We start from the raw sequence: 26,989 nt of genomic DNA, 5'->3' as shown, positions 1-26,989 counted from the left end.
TGACAACACTGGTTCCATTCAGAGGCTGTTGTCATTGCCTGGATGGGATCTGATAATCTGCAAAAGCCTTTAGTCTGCAAGATGTGATTAACTGTGAAAGGCAGAGTTATTAAAACAGACTGGAGAAGGCTGTGAAACATTTCTCTAGAACCTGTATATACACCACTTCCATGTCTGGAGGCGCCTCTTCAGAAACACTTGCTTACATGCAAGTCCTTTTGTAGGGACATACAGAATTTAAAATTGTTTTCCTCTATTAGCTTTTCTTTTGGACCTGTTTATTATTCTGTAGTTACTCTACCAACTCTTTGATCTGATGAAAAAAAGCACATTTCTGGCAGTCAGCAGAACTGGTTTCTATTTACATTCTGATATTAGAGTGATTTGGCATAAATTTCTGTTGACAATGACTCAGACCAGGGAATTGTTTTGCCTGAAAACTAACCTAATAAAACCCTCACAATTTTAGTTTTCAGCTAAATCCATGACTGCATTAACCAGGTGGCCACACACATTCTCCTGTGCCTGTACCTAGAGAAGGCAGGAACAAGCAGGAGTGGTGCCCTGGGCTTGGCAGCAGCTCTGCCTCACCCCTCAGGAACTGTTTGTGGAGCTGCAATGATTAATTTTAAAGCAAAGATGTGGTGCATACCAAGGTTTGTGGTGCAGTAGTTGGAACACTCCCAAAGGGAAAATACATTAGAAAAGGCATTATGTGCAGGACGTGAATTTTAGCTTGGACTAGGCCAGTGCTGTGGTACAGGTGACAAGTCTGGTGACTCCAAGGGCAGCCTGCTGGGGATGCCTGGTGGAAATTTCCTCCTTCCATGTTGAACATGGCAACTGCAGCTGCGACCAGCACAGGCACATGAGCCTGAGCAGACTGAGCAGAGAGGCACCTTCTCCCAGCTTCCAAACCAGGAAAGGCTGCCCTTGAAAAAGCTGTGCTGTGTCACCCCATTGGAGCTGTGCTGGGGTAAAGTCCTGTTGTGCTGGGCATCACCTGTGTCAACTCTGAAACACAGGCTTTCCACTGGCCTCACAAAGAGGAATAAATAGCAAAGGCATTAAGTGCGTCTTCTCTTTGGCACAGCAGCATGTTTTAATAACCCCTGCCCCAGCAAACTTTTCATTGCCAAAGAGAACAATGCAATGCATTTAACATTCTTCTGATCAGTATTTATGGCTACAAGCCACCCATTGTTTTTACTGCATAGCTGCTAATCAGTCGGGGCTCCAGAAAAAAGCAGGACAAGCCAGGGTAAACTGTGAAAGCCTTGGTTCTTCAAAAACTAGGGAAAATGGCAAGAGGTCTTCCCCTTCACCTATGTTTTTGCAGTTTGTTTTAAAAGCAGAACTTTTACTTGGGTTCATAAATCTACACTTAAGTGTCTCAGTGTGCTGACACAGGTTTGGAAATGTTTATCTTAGCACTTGTGCAGCCTCATTAGTGTGGAATGTTTATAGTCACTCTTGCATTTCCACTTACCTGTACAGTTATATATTGTGCACTGGAACGATTAATAACCGCACTGTACCTCCAGCACTGCTTCACAGTAGTTGCTCCCCCAGGTGCTGTTTTCCAGAGATTTCTACATTTTAGCCTTTGAAGGACAAGTAGGCCTTGTTTTACACTGAAGTTGATAGGAAAGGATATACCATGAAATTTGGCCCTATTCTAATTCAGTGCCTAATTGATTGGCTGGGGATGGTGATCTGGAAACCTGAGCAAGGTTATACTACATTTACTCATGAGTACAAGGCAAACATTAAACTGTAATTCCTGAAGACCTGGGCACTGATGCTTCCTTGTCTTGTGCTTTTCTTTTCTTCAGACTAAAAAAATAATGTGTATTAAAACTGATAAAGAATATTTTATGTGCATATAAGTATCAGTATGATAATTGCAGTGGTAACATTAGAAGTTGCTAACATGGTACATTTCTGTGATGACACCACACTGTAAATTTTATATAAAATATACCAACCCCGTAAATTTTTATATATATGAAATTATATGAAAAATATTTAGTTTAAAGTTTATGTGATCTGAGGGTAGCGTGCATTTTAAGTTGATGATGATTTCCCATCCCTTCACAGATAGGTACCTCAGATTGACATACTTTCATAGTGCTTGGGTATGAAGTGTGTACTGACACAAGCAGAATTCAGCATCTTTCTGTGTGCTCTGCTCTAAAAGGCAACGTTAGAAATGCTCTATCCTTTTTACGCATCAATCAGAGAGGCAGTAAATCTTCCCTCAGATCCCAGAATTTCTTCTACTTCATACCTAAGTGAGGTTTTATTCAGCAACAGAGGGGCTGAAATAAGAGGATCCTTACAAGACTTCAGATACTTCCACATACAGGGGAGAAAAGGAGCACCAGATAAGCAGACAACTCTTGGCAGATGGGAGCAAGGATGGAGGTAAGCATGGGGAAGTCACTGGAGGGAGCTGGGGACTGGGAAGGCAAAAACACTCCGTAATACCAGTGGTCAGTTAGGAAGAGTATCTCCAGGCTGTGCTGGAAAAAGGAGTGAAAGGATCCAGAAGAAAGAGAAAATTCAGGAGAAAGGACCTCCAGGCGGCAGGGGGGGATGTCCCAGTTTTGCTGTGACATTGGACTTACTTGTATCCTTTGGCAACAAAAAGCAGCTGTCCCCTCGAGACACATCCCCCCCAAGAGGTACTAGTTCAGTCTTTGCCATACAATACATCTTCAATATAAGTGTTAAATAAGTGTTAAACTTCATTCTTCCTCTCCCTCCATCAAAATTCCCACCTCCAAGCACAAAGCCCATGTATTTTACTCGGATATGCTGAACTTAACAGGCAGGCCAGAAACCAGGCTGGGGTGATGGTTATTACACACACACATGCACACACACATAATGCAAGTGTGGGGAAAGACCACGGACAGCTGGGATCACAACCTTTTATGTCTTTATTTGCCAGTTAAGATCCTTTTACTCCATCAATGCAAATATGCAAAACAGCAGGAAACCATGTTTTAAGTAGCACATACCAGTTGGCTGAGAATAAACTAACTACATTCCCCAAGCAATGTAAAAGTAACAATGCACATCATCTTCTAAAAGAAGAAACAAACAGATGTTGCAGCCGAGAGGCACAGCAGGCAGCTTCCGTACAAAGTAGTTTGGCTGTTTAAAATGCTAGAACCAGTCCTTGCCCATTTCTCCAACCCCACCCCCAAAAGTTCTAGTATAATTTAACCACTTTCTTTTTTTGCTATCTACATAATATATAAAATATAAACTCTGTTTACTTATAACACTTACTTTTCTTGATAAATAGCTCTTTAAAATATCTACTGTACATATGTCCATGCGTTGACATTATATATATATAGCATTTATATATATGTATGTATGTCTGAAAAACAATAAATATATACTTAATATTGACACAGCAACAAACTGAACATTTTCTCATTTTCAAAATCAAATAAAAGCAAACCAGTGGGAGAGAAACAGTGAGTGCTGCTCGTGAAGCACAGCATAGCAGGAAGCTTTGATTCCTGCCCTGGCTGGGCACTCAGAATGCCCCGTACTCAAGCAGTTGTGGTGTTCACCTATCCTGTAATGGACTTGTGTTACAAGTCATTTCAAGTTGTAGCTAGCCACCCTGTATGCCATGTGTAACACAGACTGAGCAGGAGCTCAGTGGGTAACAAGGGAGGCTCGCCTCCAGGTTTGCAATGGAATAAGAAACAGAGAGGGCAGGGAAGTGAGTTCAATGGCTGATATAAAAAAAAGGAAATCAAATAATGGACAGCACATGGCTGGAAGGTCATAAATAACCAAGGTAAACAAGTCAATAGAGTTAAGTGCTTTTAAAGACAATGTCTGGCATTGCTGCAAAAAGTGTCTTGATGATCTGTTGCCAACTCCATGGAATTGAATCAGTTTTCCCACTGCCACAAGAAGACACAAAGGAAACTCAGAAGGCCAAATTCAGATGTGAAAAATGGGGTCACTGTAAAATACCATGAGGGTCCAGGTTCAGAGCTGAACCTGCCCAAGGGCAGCTGAATTCACTGAATGTCCTTAAACCAAATTGATGAGATTTTAAAAGTATGGATTTCAAAAAACCCAAACAAACAAAAAACCACAAAAAACAAAAACAACAAAACAAAACAAAAAAAAAAACCAAAACAAAACAAAAAACCCACACCCACCCGCAAACAATTAATTTCACACATGCCAAAACATAATAAAAGATTTTTAAAACCTTTACATTCAAAACAGCATTATTTAAAAATAGAACTCAAACCCAAAATAAAAAAATACAAATAAATACCCTTATGCAAATATGGGATCAGTTTTGGATTGACCATAACCATTCTGTTTATTCATTTTATTCAAATGCTGAATAAAAGCTATTTCAGTCTGACCTGTGCTGATACCCTTCTTTCCCCAACCCCAAGGCCTCGATCTGGCAGCTTCAAAAAAGACATTATTTGTTTGGATTGTGGCTTCATACACTCATTATGTCATGAGGTTTTGACATCAGTTCATGCATGCAGCATTATGTGTAGTCCCATTTACTTAAGAATTTCTTCTTTTCATGAGCAAATGGAAGTGGGCAGTTAAGGGGAAATTATTTTTATTGGACAGACTTCACCCAGCAGCTCAAGAAAGAGGAAATTTTAAAGCAGATAAGACTGCCAAATATTATTCAGTCACACTTCACCTCTAAAATTTACAAACTTTGCTCCCCACAAGTACAACTTCAACAACAAAAACTGCTGTCCTGAATAATCCTGCCATTTCACAATTAGTTCCAGATACCCAGAGATCTCTGCAGAGGTCAAAAGTCCAGTACTGAGTTTCATACATACTAAGGGTACATCACTGGGCCACTGGAACACCAAACCAGTGTGGAGTATCTGCACAAAGCCAGAACTCTGGCTTGTAAATACAGAGCTGAGCAGTGAATAGACTTCATAATGAGTTATATTTTATGCTGAAGGACATCAATAAAACTCAAATACAAAAATACCCAGCAACAAGAAGTTCTGTCATCGCTCATTTCTGAATTGCTGCAAGAACAACATCAAGCTACTATGTTTACCTTTACCCAGTATATAAAATATGCCTTTTCTTGGTAAATCAGCAAGTAATTTTAAATTGTCTGGGTCTATTCCAGATTTGTATGGACACAAACCTAAAAAAGAAATTGAACTGCCCCTGTGCTGTGACCACATGCAGCAGAAAAGCCTCCTTTTTTTGAATGGCTGAACTTCCAGGAGAGCTGTTCACTTGTACAGTCACTTTTTTGAAAGTTATGGAAAAGAAGGGAACACTTAGTAAGTACAAAGTGGATAGTGCTTCTGACTGCCCAATGCTGGCTGGGCAGGGACTTCTTGTGCTTCCAGCCAATGCAAAGGATGAGCTCCAGAGCAGCCCATCCTGAGCCAAAACTGACCAAGGTGTGGCCCGATTCTCTGCTGTGCTGGCTGCATGGTAACGTCCCATCATCTCTACTTGGTATTTTCTAACTACACAGCTGAAGTACTACGGATTTGACACATGCATGGTATTAGATGCAGGAAACCCCAAGCTCTTACAGAGTTCATACACTTCCATGTAGGACTCCACTGAGATCCGCACTGAGGATGTGCATATCCAGCAGGAGTATGGGATAGATTCTGCTTCCCCAAGGGCAGGGTCCATTCTCGGGCTCCCACACACTGAGGTGGAGCAGGGCAGTTGCTGTCACCCTCAGGAAGTGCAGCCCTCACCCTCCACACCGCCAGCATATTCTCCCTGCAGGGCAGGCACAGAGGTACCAGCCTGCAGACACCTCCCTGCTGCTCCCTGCTGCAATCACCACCCTCTCTTTGGGCACATTTACGGAGTTCAGCTGTGCCCTGCTGTCACACAGCACAGGGTTGTCCTACCCCTGCTATGAATCCCAATGCAATTCCACTGGGAAATAAGACCCCCTCTCCCAGCTGACTGTCCCAGCACTGGAACAGAGCCCTGCAGAGCAGCAAAGCTCATCCTTTGGCTCTTTCTGTCTTTGGCAACAGACTGTAATGATTGGTATCCTAAGTGCACGGGTTGATGGCAAAGGGAAGAGCCTCTCCAACAGCAGCCCTGGGAAAGAGGAATGAAATTTCTTATCTAGTGTATGAACAAGTTCATTTGGGGACTATTGTAAACTCCAGCAGTAGCTACAGTTTGGCTCCTAGACCTGCATCAATTTAGCAGCATTCATCTTAAACCTTGTGGCACAGCATTAAGAGTGCAATTCCAAATACACGTTTCCTGGGATTGTACCACTTCTGAGTTCAATCAAGTACATCTCTGCTATCTGCTGCCCAAATTCCTAAACCAAACTTGAACTCCAGATGCTACTTAGGGCACATTTAATGTACTTTTAACTGTACCAAAGGAGCAGAGGCTGGATGCTGCCAAGAAAAATCCCAGACTATAAAGAAACTATTTGTCAGAATAACAATACACATTCAATAAACACACCAATTCTTTCCTTCTCCAAGCCAGGTGGAAGTTTAGTATGTTTACAGTTGACACTGCAGCACCTTCATCTCCTTAGAGAATGGAAAAACTACCATACAATCCTGAATGCATGCAGCTCCTGCTGTCATCCCAGTTAGGTAGCATAGAAGTAGCATCTCTGTTACCATTAGAAGAGGAGGTCCCACCCTGCCCCTGCTCTCTCTGGGCCAGCACAGGGAGCTGTACAAGATTTGACCCATTTACAAGTCAGTAGAAACAGCAGCATCAGATGTCTGTGTAACCAAAGCATTGGAATTTCTTTCTGCTGCATCAGTAGGTCTGCACAGAGGATAGATGATGCCTGTCACCTAAACCTTGTGTCTGGGGCAGAAAGTTTAAGCTCAGTAGTACTGTCCTTACTGTGTCTCACCTGTTCACTGCAGGGGCAGGGGAAAGGATTCTAACTGGCATCACAAAACCCAGAAAGACAAAGCAAAGAAGAAAACACAGAGAGGAAACACGGCCAACATTTGTGAACCATAAAGAAGGGCAAAGACATGAACAGCAAGTCCAGCACAATCACCAAACTACTGAGAAGCAAGATTCACAAACATTTTGGTCCATGTTTGGTTCCACTTTGGGATGATGTTTAACTAGGCATGGTTAATTATCCATCAGGCTTGCATTCATAACTTGAACTAGCCACTCTTTTCAGTAAACGGGTTTTGCTTCACTGTATGAAAACTTTCTTGATCCCCTTGAGGGTAATTCTGTTTTTCAGGAGACAGGTGATTTCTTGATCAAATCCTCTCTTCTGTGTTACTTGCTTTTCAGGGCAGGAACTGGATAGCATGGTATATACCTTGACAGTTGCAATGGGAGATTCCTGTTGGCACAGATACTACATCTGGAACTCTCAGAGAAACACATTTTAAAGAAAAACAACCAAACTTGTCAAGGGCTGCTTCCAAGAAGGAATGATGAAGCCTTACCCTAGGTTTTAGCAGAAACAGCCTCAGAGAGAGTTGCTGGACCTGGCAGAACAACATGGATAGAAACAATTCTCCCCTAGGGTGTGGTTTTGAAGTATTACATTATTCCTTCATCAGTCACACTACTACACTTTGGGGACTATTTAACAAAAGGTCATATATATGTTCTTGCAATATTAAGTACACATGAATAATTTTGGGCTGGGAGTCAAGTTTCCTAACTTCAACCACATCAAAATTCAGAAGCCAAAATTCTCTGCAAAAGGAGGAAGACAAGCATTTCCAGTGGGCACCTCTTTCTATATTAATCCTAGAGTGACATGAGTCAGCCTTTGGAGAGTTCTCTCTGTATTGACTGCAGTGTTCTTGCTGATCAGAACAAGACATCTGTCTCTGAGCTGACTAAAGCCAGATAAGATGAACAACACTATTGTTGCCCTCCTGTTCAAAAACATATTTTCTCTTTAGATTTACTGCTCATCCCAATGTTATCTTACTTCCCCTAGTCAAAATTAACAAAAAACCCTAAAAAGGTTTTTCTCAAGTTTAATATGATTTAGTGCTATTATGCTTGTGTTCTACTTTTTTACCATCTGAAGACCTAGCACTGTAAACACATCAACACTGGAGCAGCTTTACACAGAAAAACAGTATTCCTGTTTACTGGGATAAATCATGTGCCTTTCACTATATTCTTTCAAGAAGATATTCTGAAAAGAATAATTATTTCAAGACTGAAATCTAAAATATTAAAAACAAGAACAGGACAAACACAGCAAAAGCATTCATCCACCCCTGCAATGGTGACAGGGAATGATTAATACAGTAACAGTAGCTGGCCACTTTAAGGAGGTGAGAAGGCTGGGGATCCTATGCAATTTTTTTATCTTGTAAATAGATGAGAAATTTTTTCATCCCTTTTGTTTTTCACTCACACTCACCACTTGGTGGAGATGAGCATTTCTGGGTTGAGGGATGTGAAATTACTTGTTGGTGTGCATCTCTCAAGTGTGAGTTCACAGTGGTTTAAAAGAACATTGCTCATCTAAACATCGTATGGTTTTGGTTTATATTCTTACTGTTTCCCACCTAAAACCAAAATGCATGGTGAAGTCACTCAAAAGTCAGTCCCAAACACAGGAAATTTTGTGCATAGCTTTGTAAGAGTAGCCTGAGTTCGGCTGTATAATTAACCCCATTATCATTACTGTGTTGTGCCACCTGCCATCCATGAAGGTTTTCCACCACCCATTTTAATCCGAAAACCCATAATACTGACACTTACCAGAAGCTTACAGAAGACCCTCCCTCCCCAAATACCTGGGCATATGCACTGTGGTTGAGGACTGCTTTGTTTTAAAAGCTACACATTTTCCTATTTAATTGTGCTTTGGAAAAAAAAAAATAAAAAGCACAAAAAAACAAAATCAAACAAAACAAAAAACAACTACTAAACCAACACAGAGAAGCTCCTAAAAGGCTTCATGAAAAGTGAGCTGCCAAGATTTTCTGAATCCTGCAACACTTTCACATCAAGTCCTGTTATTCTGTGTGTTGGTTGGAGGTGTAGTAATACAGCACGGTGGTGTCAGCTGTCATGGTGGGAACCATTCATGTCAGACACTACAGAAAATTTAACGACATGACAGTACCTTCACAGCCCTCTGGTAGGCAAGGAAAATCTAAAAGGATCTTCCCAACCTTTCACAGTAAACACAATTGGATAATCTAAAGCACCTGCAAGCAGGGGACAAGTCCGTGATATATCTTTGCAATCAGCCAGCTACTGTTATTAAAACAGTTAAGTTTATCAGCTCTTACGTCTCCTGTCTGTTTTGGGCATTTCAAAGGACCATATCAATTTGGCATTTAGCTGCCAACAGATTTAATTGATGCAGACACTGTATTTCCTTCTCCTGTAATGCTCAGCTAAGACACCCAAGCCCTTCACAGGGGCTGAATTACCATCTCCTTCAAGAGCTATCTGTTTCCTATTCATTCCTAGGAGCTAGCAGTACAGAGACATCCTGCTCTTCCGCATGGCTTCGCTGATCAAGTATGCCGGGCTCAGTTCTGGCTCCTCAGTCATGATTGAAATGTTCTGCCACTCCCCCAGCTGGTTTGACTTTTTAATGGTGTCCACCACACACAGGGCGTACAGACAGTCGTCAAAAGTGGCAGCCATCGTAAGGGGCCTCCCATCCCAGGTCCTCCTGTCGTCCTGGTCCTCAAAGGCCTGCCGGACAGCCTGGACCATCTTAATGGTGCCCCGCAGGTAGGGGGATGGGATGTCACTGAAGGCTTTCTCCGGAAGCAAGGAGTTGCTGACTGGCGTGGAGTCCTTCAGCAGGAGCTCCCGCTGAGGAGAGCTGTTGCTCTGTCCGTAGAGATCAGTGCCCATCACAATGAGCCGTCCCGCCGAGCCCACCACGATGATGTCCTGCTTGAACTCCCCCGGGATGTTGAAGTTGAGCGTCACGGTGCAGCACACGCCCCCTTCCAGGACCATCTGAAATGTACAGAAATCGTCGCTGGTGATCTGTCGGATGCCCTTGATGTGGTCTGTCTGCTTCACGAAGGTCTTGAGCAACCCGTGCACCTTCACGGCCTTCTGGCTGGTGAGGAAGGTCAGCAGGTCGATGATGTAGGTGCCGACTGAGTGCAAGCCTCCGCCTCCCATCAGGTCATCACAGCTCCAGTTGTATTTCTTGCCCAGCAGGCTCCCGCTGTGGACCTGCACCTCGCACACCAGCAGCTCCCCCACATAACCCTCCTGGATCAGCTGCTTCATCTTCACGAAAGCAGGCAGGAAGCGCAAAACATTCCCCATGATGCTCATGAGCTTTGGGTAATAATGAGCTGCAGTCATCATCCTAAAGGCATCCAGGGGAGTCGCCGTTCGGTCACAGATGACGTTTTTCCCAATGCCTGAAACAATGAAAAAAAAAATCATCAATAAAGTTTTATCAATGGAGTAAGCTGAAAGCCTCAAGGCTATTCTTAAAGACCAAGCAAAGGAGAAAGATCTTAAAAGAATAACACCATGCTGAAATGTTTTCAAGGCACAAAGACCCACTCCAGCAATGCTTCCAAAATACATGTAAGAATTTCTTAAGCACCACAGTGTAAATGTGCTTCTTTTTATTTTCAAAAAGCACTCCTGTCTAAAAAGAGCTCAAAGGTGAGAGCCTGAATAGAAAATAGCAAGCTCCCTTCTGGAAGCAGATATGAAACCAATCACCCACCTCAGCCATCTCACAGATGCCTCTTCTGTGACAACCTGTCTCCATGCAGGGGCTTCTGTGAGCTGAATCTGAGGTTCAGATTCAAATCCCTGAAGGGTATGAATAACACAAGTGCATGTATTCAGTAACTTAACACAGGTACACTGAAAACCCTGGCTTTTCGGTACTCTTGTCTCTTCCTCTTTCCTGCTCAGACTGTTTTAAGAGGCTCTGAGGAGAAAAGTATTGGGCTTGCTGCTTAATTTAAAATTAAGAAATTACTTCTCACTTATAAAACGCCCACTATTCTGACAACGGCACTCAAGTGTTTTTGAGGCAGTTCTGCTGAAATGTCAGCAGTGCATCCATGGTGCCAAAGGAGAGTCAGGATTGCTCTAAAACAGGTCAAATGTAGCTGTGACAATCTGTTCCCTCATGGAATTGTCCATATGGCACACACTGTTTACTGAAGCTTGCATGACAGTCCCCTTTTATCTGGTCATCAAGGTGTGCAACTGAATGCACTTCAAACTAAAAAATGGGCTCACTACTGATTTCTCCTCCTCAAATACTTTCATTCTGTACCCATACACACATATAAGCAACAGAATCTCCAGTTTCTTTCTTAGTTGCATATAGACTTTTTTTTATGTTTAATGATCAATATCAGGTGAGCTGTGGAAGACTTTGGATATAAACTATGACACTAAGACTTTTGCCTGGAGAGCCTTGGGCTACAGCTGGGCCTGGCACTTAAAAGAGCTGAATTTGGGTCCTTGCTGATGGAGTCCAGATGAATAAATGTGGTTACTTGCTAAATCACATGGTATTTTCATTCTTGTTCCCTTCAGGTAATTTAAAAAATCCCTTTTTCTTTGAAGAGTATAAAATTTCACATGTTTTGGAGCTGTTTGGATGAAGTCATATAAATATAGACAGATGGTAGGGATCTATCTGAGCCCACTTACATGAATATTTAACAGCCTGACTAGAAGAAGGGGGGCACAGTCCAAACATTCAATAACCAGCTTATCCACACTGCCTATTCCCAGTCTTTGTCTGCTGCTATTTGAGTAGCTGAAACTGGAGGGAGAGAGGGCTGTCATTGCTGAAGTGGCAGTCATATCCAGTTAACAGAGAAGAAGGGAAAGATCTTTCTTCAGCTCACTCCTATTTACCTTTTCCTTAATCAGGTAAGTAAAGACACACCCATTTTTCTCTTAAATTAGGCAAGAATCTTCTATTCAGTGGCCATGGTCTTCTCTTCTTACTTTTCTCTCTCATTTTTACAGATTGTACCTGAGTTGACATTTTCAATAATGTCAACTAATAGCACTTCTTTTTCTGCCCCTGAATAATTTTTTGCTGCATCTGTTTGATACTGGAGAAAGCATTCATCCACCTGCCCTACATCCTAAAATTGGTAGTCCAGCTATGCCACTTGATACAAATCACTAATGTAATAGTCCTTGAGTTACACAGACTCTTGGCATAGAGATTTTAGTCTGGCAAATTAGTTATCAAAGTAAGGGAAATCTTAGACAAAACATCCCTAGAGTCAAACCTTTCTGACATAGCAATTTTACCCCCAAAGAACCAATATATGCTACCTCATTATCTGACCTGCTCACCACTGATCCACAAAAGAATCACGTTCTGCTCCAGTTCAGTTTGCATCATTCTGCCTCACAGACGCCTGCCACATTTTATCTGAGGTCTGTCCAGGCACTGCATACGCAGCTCTACACATGTGCTTGCTAGGAGAAGAATCTGTGTTCATGAGGAACTGCAGCCTGGGGACAATCTTTTTGCTGAGTGTGCCAAGCCATGCATGGTGGGGGTCAGTCCTGCACCGTGTGGGGCAAGGAATACTTGGGATTGGCAACATCTGAGTATGAAATTATGATTATTAATATGAAAGAGAAGCCTGTGGGTTTTTACATTCCATACATTAAAGAAAATTGCCATTGGGATCAGGCACATGTGCAGAGGAAAGGGAAGAGCCCTAAATATTTATATGGGGATAGGGAGAAATTGAAGTCTTAAAATTACTCCTTCCACCATTTCAATTTTTTTAGAAAGGCTGAAACTTTCTAATTTCAGAAAATCACAAATGCAAATATTCTGAGAGACTTTCTGTCTCTGTGCATATGCTGATATGTGCTGTTCTCTCATCCCTGTCAGGGATTTAAACAGATTTTTGCTCGATGCCCAGAAAGCTTTTATATGCTATTAAAGCTTGTGCAGTTCTTTCAGCATAACACTGCTCAGCACTTGAGTCTGTGTGCACTACAGATCTTTGTCTCCTCCATAGCTGCAAATCTGCAAACAGCCACATTAGCTTTCTGGAAGTAGGGAGAGAACATGAAAGGTTTGCTTAATTTAATTTAGAGCAATACTCTTGTGTGTTTATGCGACCAGAATAAGAAAAAAGCGGATCAAAACACCATTTTTCTGCTCTCTCCCCTCCACTCCCTTCTCAAAAGGGGAAGGAAGAAAAGGCACCCTCCCTTTGAACCATTCTCTATAGCAGCATCAGGCAGAGCAGAGAGCAGTGTGCAAGGAAAATCTCCCTTCCCAACACTAAGTCTCATGGAAAGACATTGGCATGCTCTGACTGCAGGTGCTGCGGGGGGCTTCTCTGGGAACTGACCCTTTTCTCCTCTAGTTTGGGTCTGTGGTCTAATCCTCTCCACTTTTAGACAAGACTCTAAGAAATGAGTTACTCTAAGAAATTGTTACTGTTTGTCATTCTACCAGCGTGTTTTGCTGTTTCACATGTCTTTGAAAATCTCACCACAACTGACAGCAAAAACTTCATTAGTTACATAAAAGCAGGGAAATGCAGCTAGCTTGTTTCAGCAGGAAAGTGAAATATATCTGTCCATGCTGATAAGCAACACAGTTGGATAAATCTCATCCAATGGAAGAACACACACCCCTTTCACCTGCATCAAGAAATCTGGTATACAGTGCTGTTACAGTTCTCAACCAGGCAACTTATGAGCATTGATTTCTTGACTTCTCAGATAAAATGATGAAGACAAATATTTTAAATACATATCAGTCTTTCTGAGGGCTCCACCCTGGTCTCCCTGCTTGGCTCTGCTCTAGATAGAGAGTGGTGCCAGCACTGGGGAAGACTCGCTCCTGGCCAGCCCAAGTCCAAAGCTGAAGGTGGGGAATGCATCTCCTACCAAGGCTCGTAAAGTGCAACCCCCAAGCCAAACCTTAACACCTTTGGTACCAGTCTGCATTTTTTGAAGAAGGTTATTGAAGAACAGTGATCTTCTCTGAAGAAGCAGATGTCTAACCAACTCTATAGAAGAGGCCAAGCAATTAGAAAAAAATTGTCTGTGCTGTCATTGGTGCTACCATTCAAGTGAAGATCTCTAGCAGTTTATGCTGGAAAGTCAAATCATAACCATGCTCTAATGGCTTTTCACCCACCAAACAGTATTTAATTCTGTCAGGAAGCCATGTGATTTATTTGCAATCCTCAGTCTTCATTTTAAAAAAGGGAAGTCCTTGTGAATTGGATATAAGCCCAGAAGTGAGAGGTGAGTAGATACAGTCCAGGGTAGTGTATTTACATTTTTTTCCATGTAAGTGCAGGGAAAAAGTGAGGAGCTACAGTAAAAATTTAACCACTCTGAATTTCCTGGAATTTGCATATTTTCATTTTACAGATGAAGCTCCTTTTAAGCTCTTTGGCTACTAGCAGCCCAAGTTTCTTTGTCCCTGTAACATCCCTGTGCTGCACAGCTGAAAACAAGCAGAACTCCTGGGCTCACAACACAGGGAAGGTAGAACAGCTGTAACCAGCACAGGCATCATCAATTCTGAAACCTTCAACGTCAGCTTTTTTCCCCATCTGCTTTGATTGTTTCAAATAAGGAGACAAATATTTTCACATAAAAAAACCTTCACTAATTTAAAAGACAAGCGTCTGTCTCTGAACTGAAGTAAGACTAGTCCTCTATCTGTTCTGATTAAAATATGAGGCCCCAATACAATATTTTCTCTTCCTCCTATTCACAAGAAAATCAAAAAGGGCTCTATTTGGAGTCTGGGCATATAATCAAATCCTTCACTGGCACCAGAAAGATTCATTAGTTAGCAATTTCTACCTATTGCTCTTTGTCTGAATGGGGAAGTGAGACAGAGGGAAATAAAAAATAAGGTTTTGGTGAACTGAATTAAATTTGTCAGCAGGAAAAAAAAAGCAATAAAATCATTATAAAAGCAAAGAGGAACTGTCAACATTGAAAGGATAGTCTGAGGCTTTCAGAAAATACTGGAGTGGTGAAAAGAGCACACTTACCAGATTATTTCAAATGGATGACTTAAACTTATTATAGTATGTTTTTCAAACACTTAAAAAAAAAGAAACTAATACAAAACTATATTCCAAATGGTAACAATCCACATTATCATTAATAAACATACAAAAAATAAATATGGACAGGTTTTTCTTCTCAGATTTTCACCATTGCAGCTGCTCTTGCTGCCTTTGGAGCCTATGCACAATCAGAGGAAGACCTTTGCCTGGGTGTTTATGAAAAACTATGATCAAAATAAATGACCTAAATTAAAATACACTACTTTTCATTTAAATAATTGATACCCAGCAGTTTGTTCTTCTGCACATATGTATACACATTGTCAACTCTGGGACTGTGCACAGAAACCATCTAAGAAACTACATAAGGCACCTGGAGCCAGCCTGTAGCTCTCTACAGCAAAACTGATCTTTGATACAAACTGTCAGTAGGGAGAGCTGTCTATTTTACACAACAATGACCTCGGAAATCCTCAGTTATTTGAACCATTCCCTTCTATCCCTTTATTTGGAATTTGCAAAAAATACAACATTTGGCAGCTTAATTTTGCCAGGACCTGTAAAAAACTTTCTCAGTTATCAACTCATTCCAATATTTAAACAGTCTGAAAAAAATCAGAGGCTAATAATGAAGTTCTCTTTTCTTTCCAAGTTCATCACTCCCTGGAAAACCCAGAAGACTGTTTAAGACATCTGAGCTGTAACCATGCTAAACCATTGACTACAAAGGAGACACACAGACCTAAAAGAAGGTGACATTATTTTTTCTGTTTCAAAAGTGTCTTCATGATAACCACAGTCATGGTCCCTTTTGTATGAAGCTAGAGGCAACCATTTGGTACTATTTGATATTTCTAACAGATCTGAGAGACACATAAAACTGAGATCGTCTCTTTGGAAATTGTACACAGATATAGAATTCAAAACCAGAAGCTCATCCAGCCACTCATTTTAAGTTTTGATAGCTGGGGTGGCTCAAAGATAAGCAGTGATACAGCCAGTTTAGCCTGCTACATGCAGAGCGAGCCATAAACCTCTGGCACTATAAATTACAATTCTCTGATTTGCTCTTCAATCACTGCAGTATTATTTGGTGAGCAGTAGCCTCTCTTTACTACAGCTCTGCAAAGGCTTCCTTCCTCCCTTAGATGCAGTTGATGACTACAAGGTTACCTTGGTCCCTGTCTGTCAGGAGCAGGCAATGCCCTGACCCCAGGCACAGCTTCCAAACAGGCATCTCTGCAAAATGCTGCCTTCATTTGGCTCTGTTGACACAAAACTGCTGTAAGGACAGGAGGGATATTGTGCTCATTAATACAAAGCTCATCTGCATATTGGAGCAGTGGACAGAGACTGGCAAAATGGCATCAGAAGGACCCAGGTAAAGTCCATAGTCCTCCTTCCCTCCTGGGGCTCCCTAGAGAATCCAAGGTGGACACTGGAGTCACTCCAGATGAGCAAGCATCAGCAGAAGTCCAGCAGAGAAAAACAGGAAGGTGGCTGTGAAAACAAGGATAGGGAAAGGAGAGGGAGCTGGAAGTAAAAACACTCCCATGGTGGAAAGAAAGGCACTGCAAGGGGTGTCGCAAAAACCCAGAGGTGCTCCTGCCACTCCAGGAGCTGTGCAGCCAGCCCTAATGGTATCAGAAACATCCCCACTGTTTGGAGGCTCATCCTAAAAGGATTACCTTCAGTCCAATTTTTTGTAAGCCCTGATAGCATCTTTTCTGCAAAAGAAACAAACAATGGAGGAGAAAGAAATATATTTCAGACAAAATCAGCACTCTTTTCTACCCAGAGACTGAACACGAAGGAGGGACTATTAAGAAAAAGTATCTGTGTTAAAATATATATTTATGAATTAAGCTGTTGCCCAACAGTACATTAGCCTAGAGAAATGCAATACTGGAACAGGCTATTTTATGGGGCTGATACTATTTTCTGATTAATTATATGTGGAGATGTGTGAATCACATACTGCACAGTGGCTAAAAGCTTTTGAATCCCTCATAAAATAGATATGCAGGAAGAGTGGAAAACTGGATAAAAGGCTGCTCTATTCTGGGCAATGAGGAATGATGTCTGGGCCGTCTCAAAAAACCAATCACTCAGATGATTTGAAAACCTTTTCACATGGGAGGAGGATTTTTATTAGTATGTAGGTGTGTCTCTGCTCTTATGAGATGCTGCTGCTGCCATCGATCTTGTGATACAGTAATGATTATAGTAACAATAAAAATAATAGTTACATTTATTGTATTCAGTGCATGATCTGTCATTCAATTCTTGAGTGGCATGAAACAATACATTTATTTCAATCAGTACATCTGCCAAGGAAAATTGATGGCTTGACAATGTTTCTTCGAAGAAACCTTATTTAAGAAAACTTTTGACAAGGAAATAAATCTGGATGATGAATGCCTAACAAGATTGGCTTTAGTCACAGCTCTAACATTGGCCAAGACAATCTTTGTTAATCACAGATACGCATATCTGCTGCAAAACATCAATTTACTACAACATAGTGAATCACAGCTCACGATCTGATTTGTATTAACAGGCCATGTGTGTATTCCTAGTCTGCTGTAAGTGTGAAGGAAAATAACAGTGACTGAAGGAACATGTTTTCCTTTGCAACTGGAACAGACAGCGACAGCACACAGACAGTAATACACTGCCCTGTTGATGAGCAACAGCTCATTTGGCCCCAGCAAACCAATGGCTTACAGAGATTTTACAAACCCTACACCTCTTCCTCTGCATCAGAATATTACCAAGTTAAAGAACATATGCACTGTTAAATTTTACAATCAACTGGGACAAATTGCACTTCACAAATATTAGATGAGTAATATCTTTACAGTAAAAACATACATACCTGAACTGTACACCCCTAAAACCAAGGCCTCAGTCCATTTATGGCTCTGGTCCATCACACTGATTCCAGTTTTTAGGCTGGTTTATCTCACTGATATAACTTATTTTTTTGACCAACTCCTTTGAAAACAAAACTTAAACATTCAAATACACTGGGGAAGAAAAGCTGCATGTGAGCATCTCTGCCTTGGCTGCCCTGTAATCACAGGCTAAACCAAACTTCACTCAAGCAACAACTGTATGCATGATGAGATGAAAACCTGCAAGGGCACCTTGCTGCTGGTGACATACGAGCATCATCTCCAGGGACAGTTTAGGTGTCACTCAGCTAACGAGGCACATGCAGCTCACATGTGCAGCGCCACAGCTGCAGTCAGGCTCAAGAGGTAAGAGGGTTACTATGAGCTGGGAGCTCACAGCAGTGATGGCAGCAGGGATAGCAGACTGTAAACCCCTTCAAACAAACAGAAAAACAAGGAACTGCTTTGTCTTGAAATAAAAAAAAAAAGAAAGGAAAAAAAGCTATGCTGGGTTCTTTTGTAAATAGCTCCTGAGGTGTGGTGCCTAGGCTGGGAAAAGACCCCTGCTGACTCCAAAAATATTATAATGATGCCTGCAGGTAAGGAAGTGCCACCTAAGCAGAACCAGGACAGTTAATCAGAATGAGAGAAGACTGTAATGATTATATCAATTTTCATTATGTACTAATATTACATTAATTTTATTTGCATGGAGGTAATCATTAGGTTATGGACTGGGGCCATGTCTGTGCATATATTACAGCAGATATAAATGTTGCTGTAGCAGTGTTCATGGCATTTGAAATAGATGCATTTCTTCCATGCTTGACACTGGACTCACATTTGCTTCATAGGAAAGTTTCAGGTAGTATCCCTGCAAGGAGCAGGGATTTGGACTCAGTGTTCCTTAGAGGTCTTTCAACTTGAGATATTCTAGGATTCCACAATATAGAACTTCTGCAAAGACCGTATGTGCTACTTGAAGGTAACTTTCCTAGTAAGGCCTTACAAATTTCTGAGTGTTTATTCTGTTACTTTGGCAAGCTGGGGCCTTTGATTTGGCACTATAAAGTTTCTGCATCACTTAATCCATGGGCAGTGTGCTTCAGAGCAAGTCAAGCAAGAGCTGAATTCCTGTGTATGCCAGCATACTTTGCAAGGCAAAATTCTCTAACCTGTTCCTAACACGGACTAGAGCTTGATTCCTTGTTTTTAGCCCACTTGGCATGTCATTCGCATCTCTTCTATGAAGGCACTTATGCAAATAACAGCACTGGAGCCTGAAACAAATTAAGTACTTAGTAATTTTTTAACTACTTAAAAACCTTTAACTGCTGGGAAATCTAGAGAAGGTGCAAATACACCTTGACAAACCAACTACTTGTGCACACCACAGGGAAATGCTTCAGGGGTCTCAGCTTGAGATTATCTGTTCAGGCATCTGAAACATGCTCAGACTACATTTCCTGAGCCCTACTTGGATGCTTTCCATGCTCTCATACGTGCTTGGGAAAAAGCATATGGGAAAAACCGTGCTGGCTTTCCCAAATTTCTGTTTGATTTTTTTATCTTCAAATCCCCATCAAAACAGCATGATCACATCCCTGCTGAGTACTTCCCTGTACAAGAAAGAAAATCAAAAGCATTCAAATAGGCTGAGGAAAAAAATCCTTCAGACATTCTACTTAGACCTTATTCAAGCAAACACTCACTGATTTCAAGGGGATTTTAATTGTTTTAGGACTAAGTTAAAAACTCAGTGAAAATCTATGTGTTTGGTCATTTATTTCTTCCAACTACTCTAATTTCTTTTATTCAACTTCTAGAGCAAAATGCATGCCATCAGTCCAGTATATTATAATACCTTTCTTTTCCTCAGAAAATAAGTCACAGAGCAATCACAGTCTATGATCAATCTCTATTCTCCTGAGACATTGTTATCTGTATTAAAATATGTTTCTTTTTGTGTTGGCTGACAACAACTAAATGCCCAGCTGTTATAAAGGCTTTGGGAGGATTAGGAAATCAGGCAGTTCAATTTTTTTTCAGCTTGCTTTTCCATCACAGAATTGTTTATGCTTCCAGAGCCAGAGAAGTTTATGACTGTTAATTAGAGTTAATTTTCTTTATATTTTTCTTGCCTACCCATTCTACTCTATTAAAACTAGCAAGCTGTAATCTGGTACTAAATAAAAAACTGACAAAAGATAAACATCAGACTAATGCTGGTGAGTAGTTAATGCACTCATTTGCATTTGTACAGGATTCATGAAGCTTTATAAACATTGAAAAATTACATTTCGCCAGCCAAGTGACAGGGACACTGAAAAAAAAAAAAAAACATTGGCCCTACAAGTAATAGTGTCAGATCCCTATCTGCATCTCCCATGGCATCACTATGCAGAGCAGCATCAGTACTCCCCCTGCACTTTACTTCAGGATTTTCTTCAGTAAACATCCAGCCATGCAAGCTCTTTGCAGGAGAAGCACTGAAGTTGCCAGTATGATCCCTTCTATGTAATGATTGTATGAAGCATCAGCTTCACTACCCACTTAGCCCACACCATACTGCAAATGTTTTTCCTAATCTTATCTCTGCAATATTTTCAGCTGGGGTATTTCTACTTCTTTTCCTGCCCAGTGAAGTCTGAAGGACTGCTGTGCTGAAGGAAATGTGTGTCACCCCTGCAGTGCTGGATGACTGGAGCATGCACTTGACCTAATTTTCTGATATGAGTGGTTAAAATAAATTCTAAGATAATTACTCATGTTCCCAAATACTTTATTGACTACAGATACCAAAGCACCCAGCTATGGACTGGGATGCACTAACATAACTGGGTTCATTTGAAGATTGTGCCCACAAACAAAATTTTTACTTCAGTATAGAAGCACATAGACACAGACACGTGCCAAGGTGCAGGAGAGTCCCTTTCACACACACACAGACACAAGTACATGGCAGGTGGAGGTGAGCAGTGCCATTCTGTTCATTCAGTAGTGAGTGTACAAACACCCTGTGTGTCCCTGTGTGCACCCTGTGGTCACATTTTCTCTTTCACATACACAGCTATGAAAGTTGAAAACATCTATTTGTAATCACTAGGCAAACCCTACTAGAGCCCATAAGGTTGTGTGTGGCAGCAGAATTGGATTTTCCAGCATGTAAGGCAGGAATGGACAAACACTGGGTTCACAATGCATCTTGGAGAGAATGTTCTGTCAGTGGTTTCCTACTCATTGTGTCATCAGGTCCCCTCTCTTCTCTCTGAGGGGCAGCAGCAGCAGAGCTGGAGAGGCTGGCATGACTGCTCTGCCCTCAGGAAAGGCTGCAGCAGAGAGGAAAAGCTGTGCCACGAAAGCTGTCATGACAAAACCAGGGAGCTGGTCCAACCTCCCCAACCTCACCCAGAGGGCTCGAGGCTGCCTTTCCCATCTGTTCATTTTCGGTGTGCCCTTTCCCCAGGACCAGGAAGACTACAAAACCATACACAAAACAGTGGATTTGCAGCAGGACAATATTCTCCCACATGCCTAGCTCATAAGACTTTGCCTAAGTCTATTTACAGGTGAGCCCACGGCATGGATTCTTCAAGGCTTCTGACTTCCTCTTCACAGTCCTTTGTTAGTTAGTTAGTCCTCTGCCCAGACAGAGATGGTTTTTATGTCTTGCCAACAACATCAGGTCCATAGAATACACAGGCTAAGAAAATAAGATAGTCTGGACTACATAAGAAAAATCAAGCCAGTTCAATCAAAATCCTGATCAAAATTAAATCCCTTTGTTGGGATCCTTTCATTCCAAAATACATTCTTATACAGGACCCCACTTCTCAGAGTCAGTGTTGAGTAGTGCAGCTCTACCCTACCCATAACCATGCTGGGTTCCTTTAGTCCAGCCCCACTCCCACTCTGAAGTTGTGAGAATTCTGATAACAGAATTCTCCAGAGAGCTGGCATCAGGCCTCAGCAAACTTGAAGGCAAATTTATTTTGACTGTAATCCCATGAATTAAAGCAGTCACATTGGCCATTGGTCTGGCTCTTCAAGCAATGTGATCAATAGAACAGTCAACAGATGATGAGCAAATGGGGGTTTAAACTAACAGTACTTTTGTTAACTTCTCATCCAACAGTATTTTATGATTCTCAAGTTCTTAGAGAAACTTCTAAATAAATTATTAAGTGCTCCCCTCAAGGCAGTCATCTTAGAATTGGTGTACTTTCTTGGGTAGTATTTTATATTCCTGTCAGCGAGCACTAAGTGCCGCTGAAGAGGAGCCATAAACCCATTCTGAAAAGCAGCAGCGAGAATGAATCAAATGAATCAGCAATTCTGACTGTGTGAGACGCTGACATCATGCTTCCCTGGCTCCAGCCCTGGGTCCATAAGAATGATGGAGGTCTGATTAATTACTCCCCAGGCTGCAGAGCTTACACAAGAGCCAAGGACTCAGCAGCAGCCCAACCAGCTGACTCAGAGAGCAGTAACTCATCGGGTGCAATCTGCCTGGATGCCAGATTGTCCTGCCTGCAGTCAATCTGCAAACTAACCCTCCCAAAAGGGTTTTTGGAAAATGCCATTCACACTCACACTGGCTAAGTGTGCACCAGACAAGATGCAGCTACGGCACAGTAGCAGCTGAAATCATATTTTATTATGCTATTCCACTTGCTCTGAAGGACACTGGGAACCTTTCCCCACGACTGAAAAACTGCTGGAAAACAGATCAACACTGCAACATTTACCCATTATGTTCATTATGCTGGATATAGTTAACTATGGCAGCCCAAGCTGCTGTGTTCTTCATCAGCCTCAATGCCTGATTTTGTTGTATTTACATTGTAATCCCAGGACCCTCTTGTGCCAAGTGTTCCACAAACACACAATGGAAAATTAGCCCCTATTCACAGCACACTTTGTTTCACCATCTGCATCCTGGATACCTGGGCTGGAAAGACAAGTCAACATGGGCAGTTCCTCTCACTGTGCCCACCTACTGCTGTGGCAGAAGTGCAGCCCAGGTTGCCTTACCTTATGCTGTTCTGAGCTCACTGCAAAGCTATGTTCGGACCTCAACCCTTTGAAGCCCCAGGAGAACCTGAAGTAATATTCCAGGGGTAGAAACTTCAAGGGTAGAGCTCTCCTGCACTTGATCTGTGCTGCAGTGGGTGAAAGAAATGTAATTTTTATCCACCTATACTGTTGCAGGTACATATCTGATTCAGTGAAGAATAAAACACCTATAAAGTAGGTCAGCAATTCTTAGACAGCACTTGCACTTGTGTCTCCTTTCAGAAACCACATAACACACTGATCTCCAAGGAAAAGGAGAGCGCAAAGGACGAGGCATTTTCAAGATAATAAGAATTGCTTTATTTCTGAATACCAGTATGCAGCTAGAATCCCAAAGCTCTTCAGCTGCTCTATTTTTCAGTCACAGATTTGGCTCAGATTCCTATGCAAAACAACCCTACAAAGCTTATTTTTCAACCCAATAACACTGTTTTCCCCGAATAAATGTTATTTTCTACCTGTAGCCCCTACAAGAGAAGAATGAGCAAGAACTTGTGAGGATAAATCTCACAGTGGGCACAGACAGTTTTCAATATAAGTTCTGTTGAGATGCTAACTGATCTCACAGAGCACCTCTTCACTCAAACATGGCAACCCAGGAGGTGTTGGGTTGGGATGCTACAAAGAAGCTTAGGCTAATTAATTGCATTTCTTTTTCTGAGTATAGTGTTATCCTGCTGGATACTCAGAGGCCAGCACTGGTTCCCCTGATTAACAGTACCTCATCATGAATTCAAAGGAAAAGCCGCAGGCTAAAGAAAACTGGATTTTTGTTAGCAAGGATTTGCTCTTGGCAAATAATTATAATTGCCAGTGTTAAAAGGAGATAGTGAATTAACTACAGCAGACATGAGAAATAAATATGGAAAAAAGCTTTCAATAATTACAGTGCATATGTCAAATGGAAATTATGCCCATTTGCATAGATCTGCAGTCACATTGTACAATATCTCAAGTGGCTTCACAGTAACAAGCTTGTATATTTAAAATCATTTAATATAGCCCAGGGTTTTAATAGTCCAAAAGACACATGGTAAGTACAGACCAAAAGTTATCTTGGAATTCTCTGGGTTTTTATGCCCCATCTACACAGAGTTCATTATAATTTCATAACTATTCATTAAGAAATATACTATCCCCACCCCCAAGTACACACATAGTTTTCCTGATTAAAAGCATGTTATAGTTTTTTTTGGTTCATTTCAATAGGTCATCTTTATTCCAGTATAACCACACTAAGCTGCACTACTACAACTCTGTATATACAACATCATATCCCACATCTTGCACCACGGCTAACTTCCAAGCAGGGCAGACAATTCCTTGGGAGCTCTGCATTATTTGCCATGTGCTTCAGTCTGGATGACATTTCCAGTCAGACACCTGAACACAAGTGTGGGTGGATTTGGACAAGAGCCTTGCTCTGGAATCCAGCCAAGGATCACACACTCATGGGCCACTGGAGAAGATCCTCCTGAACAGCTTCAGAAGGGTGCCACACATGTCTGATGTGGCGAGGAGTTGATTCCAAATCCATCTGCTTGTTGCTGCTTAGGAATGAGGGAAATTTATTAAAACCACCCTCTTATTTTCCCTTTCATTTATGACACCAGTCTACTTAAACTTGAACTGGGAATTCCCATGCCAAAAAAAATATGCTCCCTAGGACATTTGGGAGATGAGCTTTTTGACTCTTCAGTGTCATTACCTCCTTTCAACTAAACTATGAGTTTGTACCTGTACTCACCACAGAAGACACTGGGAATCAGATTATTCCTTTGGAGGAACAAGGATAACTAATAGGTAATCACAGTATTATTGAAAGTTGCCACTGGTCACTTATGGTTCACTGACAGATCTCAAAGCACTTGACAAAGCCAAAGCCAATTACCCTCACACTGCAAAGACAGAGGAAAGGGGAGTCAAGAGGATTCACAATTTCTCCAGATATTGCCCAAGTGGCAAAAGCAGTAATCTTACATACCTATTTAACCTCTTCCTCATTAGTAACCTTTCTGCATCTGCAGAAATTACACCATCCTTTTAGCTTTTCCATTCAATTTTGCCATGATTTACTCTTTTCTTTAAATAAAAGCACCATATTTGCTCTTCAAAGATTGCTGGAATATCTTAACTTCAGCTGAAAGTGAAAACACCAAACCTCAGCTGTAGGAGTGTTGGTTTGACTGCCTGAGGACAGAGATTTTTTGTGCAGCAAAACTGCCAGGTTCTTGTTTTCCTGCTTTCACACACTTGACAATGGGTGCCTTGCAGGCAGGGGAAAATACCAGCTTTAGGCTAGATTCCTCCTGGGGCATTTTCCAACAGGTAGAGAAATATGAGGAGGGTGCTGAGACAAAAGCACTCCCTAAAATCACGGCAGGAACACCACCTGGCTGTGGTTATACCCATCAGCAGTAATAGGCCCACATGGAAAGATGCTACTCAGTCATACAAGCCCTGCAGAGCACTAAGCTAAGGGTTAATATTTACCCCACCTAACTGGAAATGAACAGAGTGCCAAATCTAGGAAAGGATAATTTCTCCACAGGCAACTCACTGCCCACAGAGACTCACCCCCATGACTCAGTGCAGCAAGAGGGGGATGCCAAAACAACTATTTGTGATTTCTCGGGAGGTAAGCCTGGTCCGACTGCAGCACCGCAGGGCACTCGCTGGCTCAGAGGAACTGCTGCAGTAATGTGTTCCTCCTCCAAGCCCAAATTCTTCTCAGCAGTGGCCAACTGCATGTTGTTAGGCCCGACAAAAATGTGGTGGCCTGGGTGAAATGAGAGGCTTACCCTGCCTCCAGATGCCAGTCATGAAGCATCACTGTCATCAGAACCATTCTTGACAAGACCACTGACTCCCCTCAGGGCTCTTCCATCACGCTAACCAGGGCAAAAGCAGAGGCCAGCAGCCAGCCTCAAACTCCAGGCACATGCTAGATGTTCACATCACCATACCCTACACTAGAGGCTGTCCTCATCACGAGTATTTTAGTTTCCCAAGTTTATTCAGCCTATAAGCAAACTTTTTACAAGTAGCAGCACGTGCTGAAGAGGTGTTTCTATTGCAGCAGTAAGCATGTCCTACCAAACGCTGCATTGTCCCACACTCCTGTGTGTTTCTGTCAAGGACATCACAACAGCAGGATCTGCCCTGAGGCAGAAGGCAAGGGAAGCACCCAAACAAGTCCAAGTTAGTTTCCCATAGCAGGGACGCCTCAGCTGTTCTACTGAATACAACCCTTACCTTCCAAGGGCACGTCGTCGACACAAGATGTACGCAGAACATACATACCCCTTCCTTCCCTTTCTTTGAGGAAGCATCTGCACACAGGCCTCCTATTTTCTTAAGGACAATTTAAGAATGCATGGGCAAGGTCAAACAGATCTTGTGATCTATCTGTAGCTGGATGAGTCTTTACCACAGGGAAATACAGCTGACGTACCTTGGCACAGCACTGCTGCCTTGGAAGAGACATGACTTACTGGATCTGAAAGTGTCCTGCTGCCAGGGTTGGGGAGTGCTACAGCAGAGGCTGTAGCAAGCTGCTCACATCTCCAAAAACTCCAGAGTACCAGGAGACAACAGATTGCTTAGTCTTTAAAGATTTCTTGTATGTGCTGCAAAAATCCTGCGTGAATTTTGTAAGCTGCCTGCATATTTAGATTCCTTACGTGAGGTTTTTGTTCACTACAAATATGTTTAGCTTCAAAAGTGCTTTTTTTAAACTGTGTATTTGTCCTTGAGGCCTGACAGGACATAAAATGTGGCAACATGCTGGAACAGCCTCACTGCTTGCAAGCTGTTTTGCACTGCTGCAGCACATTTGACAGAGGAGTTTTCCAATTGTAGGGAATGTCATCACAGCAATACAAATTGCTTTACCTTGGACAAGCCTTAACAATACTGTTATGCTATAGGTGTGGCTTTCTTTTACAAAAATTATTTTTAATGCCACAATAT

The 26,989-nt window shown here is 41.9% G+C and overlaps 1 protein-coding gene across 1 annotated transcript in view; it reads right to left on the bottom strand.

Moving 5' to 3' along the window:
* Positions 1 to 2,922: 2,922 nt before the first annotated feature.
* The window catches only part of GFOD1 (Gfo/Idh/MocA-like oxidoreductase domain containing 1), a 70,629-nt gene continuing 46,562 nt past the window's right edge, over positions 2,923 to 26,989 (bottom strand). Inside the window, exon 2 of the mRNA XM_021536494.2 lies at positions 2,923 to 10,406. Coding sequence (XP_021392169.1) covers positions 9,487 to 10,406 — 920 coding nt within the window. The 3' untranslated portion in view covers positions 2,923 to 9,486. The remainder of the gene's footprint in view (positions 10,407 to 26,989) is intronic.

Source organism: Lonchura striata, chromosome 1 (assembly GCF_046129695.1).
Source record: "Lonchura striata isolate bLonStr1 chromosome 1, bLonStr1.mat, whole genome shotgun sequence".
Classification (NCBI taxonomy): Eukaryota; Metazoa; Chordata; class Aves; order Passeriformes; family Estrildidae; genus Lonchura; species Lonchura striata.
The sequence above is the reverse complement of the archived record's forward strand: the minus strand, read 5'-3'. Positions and strand labels throughout refer to the sequence as shown.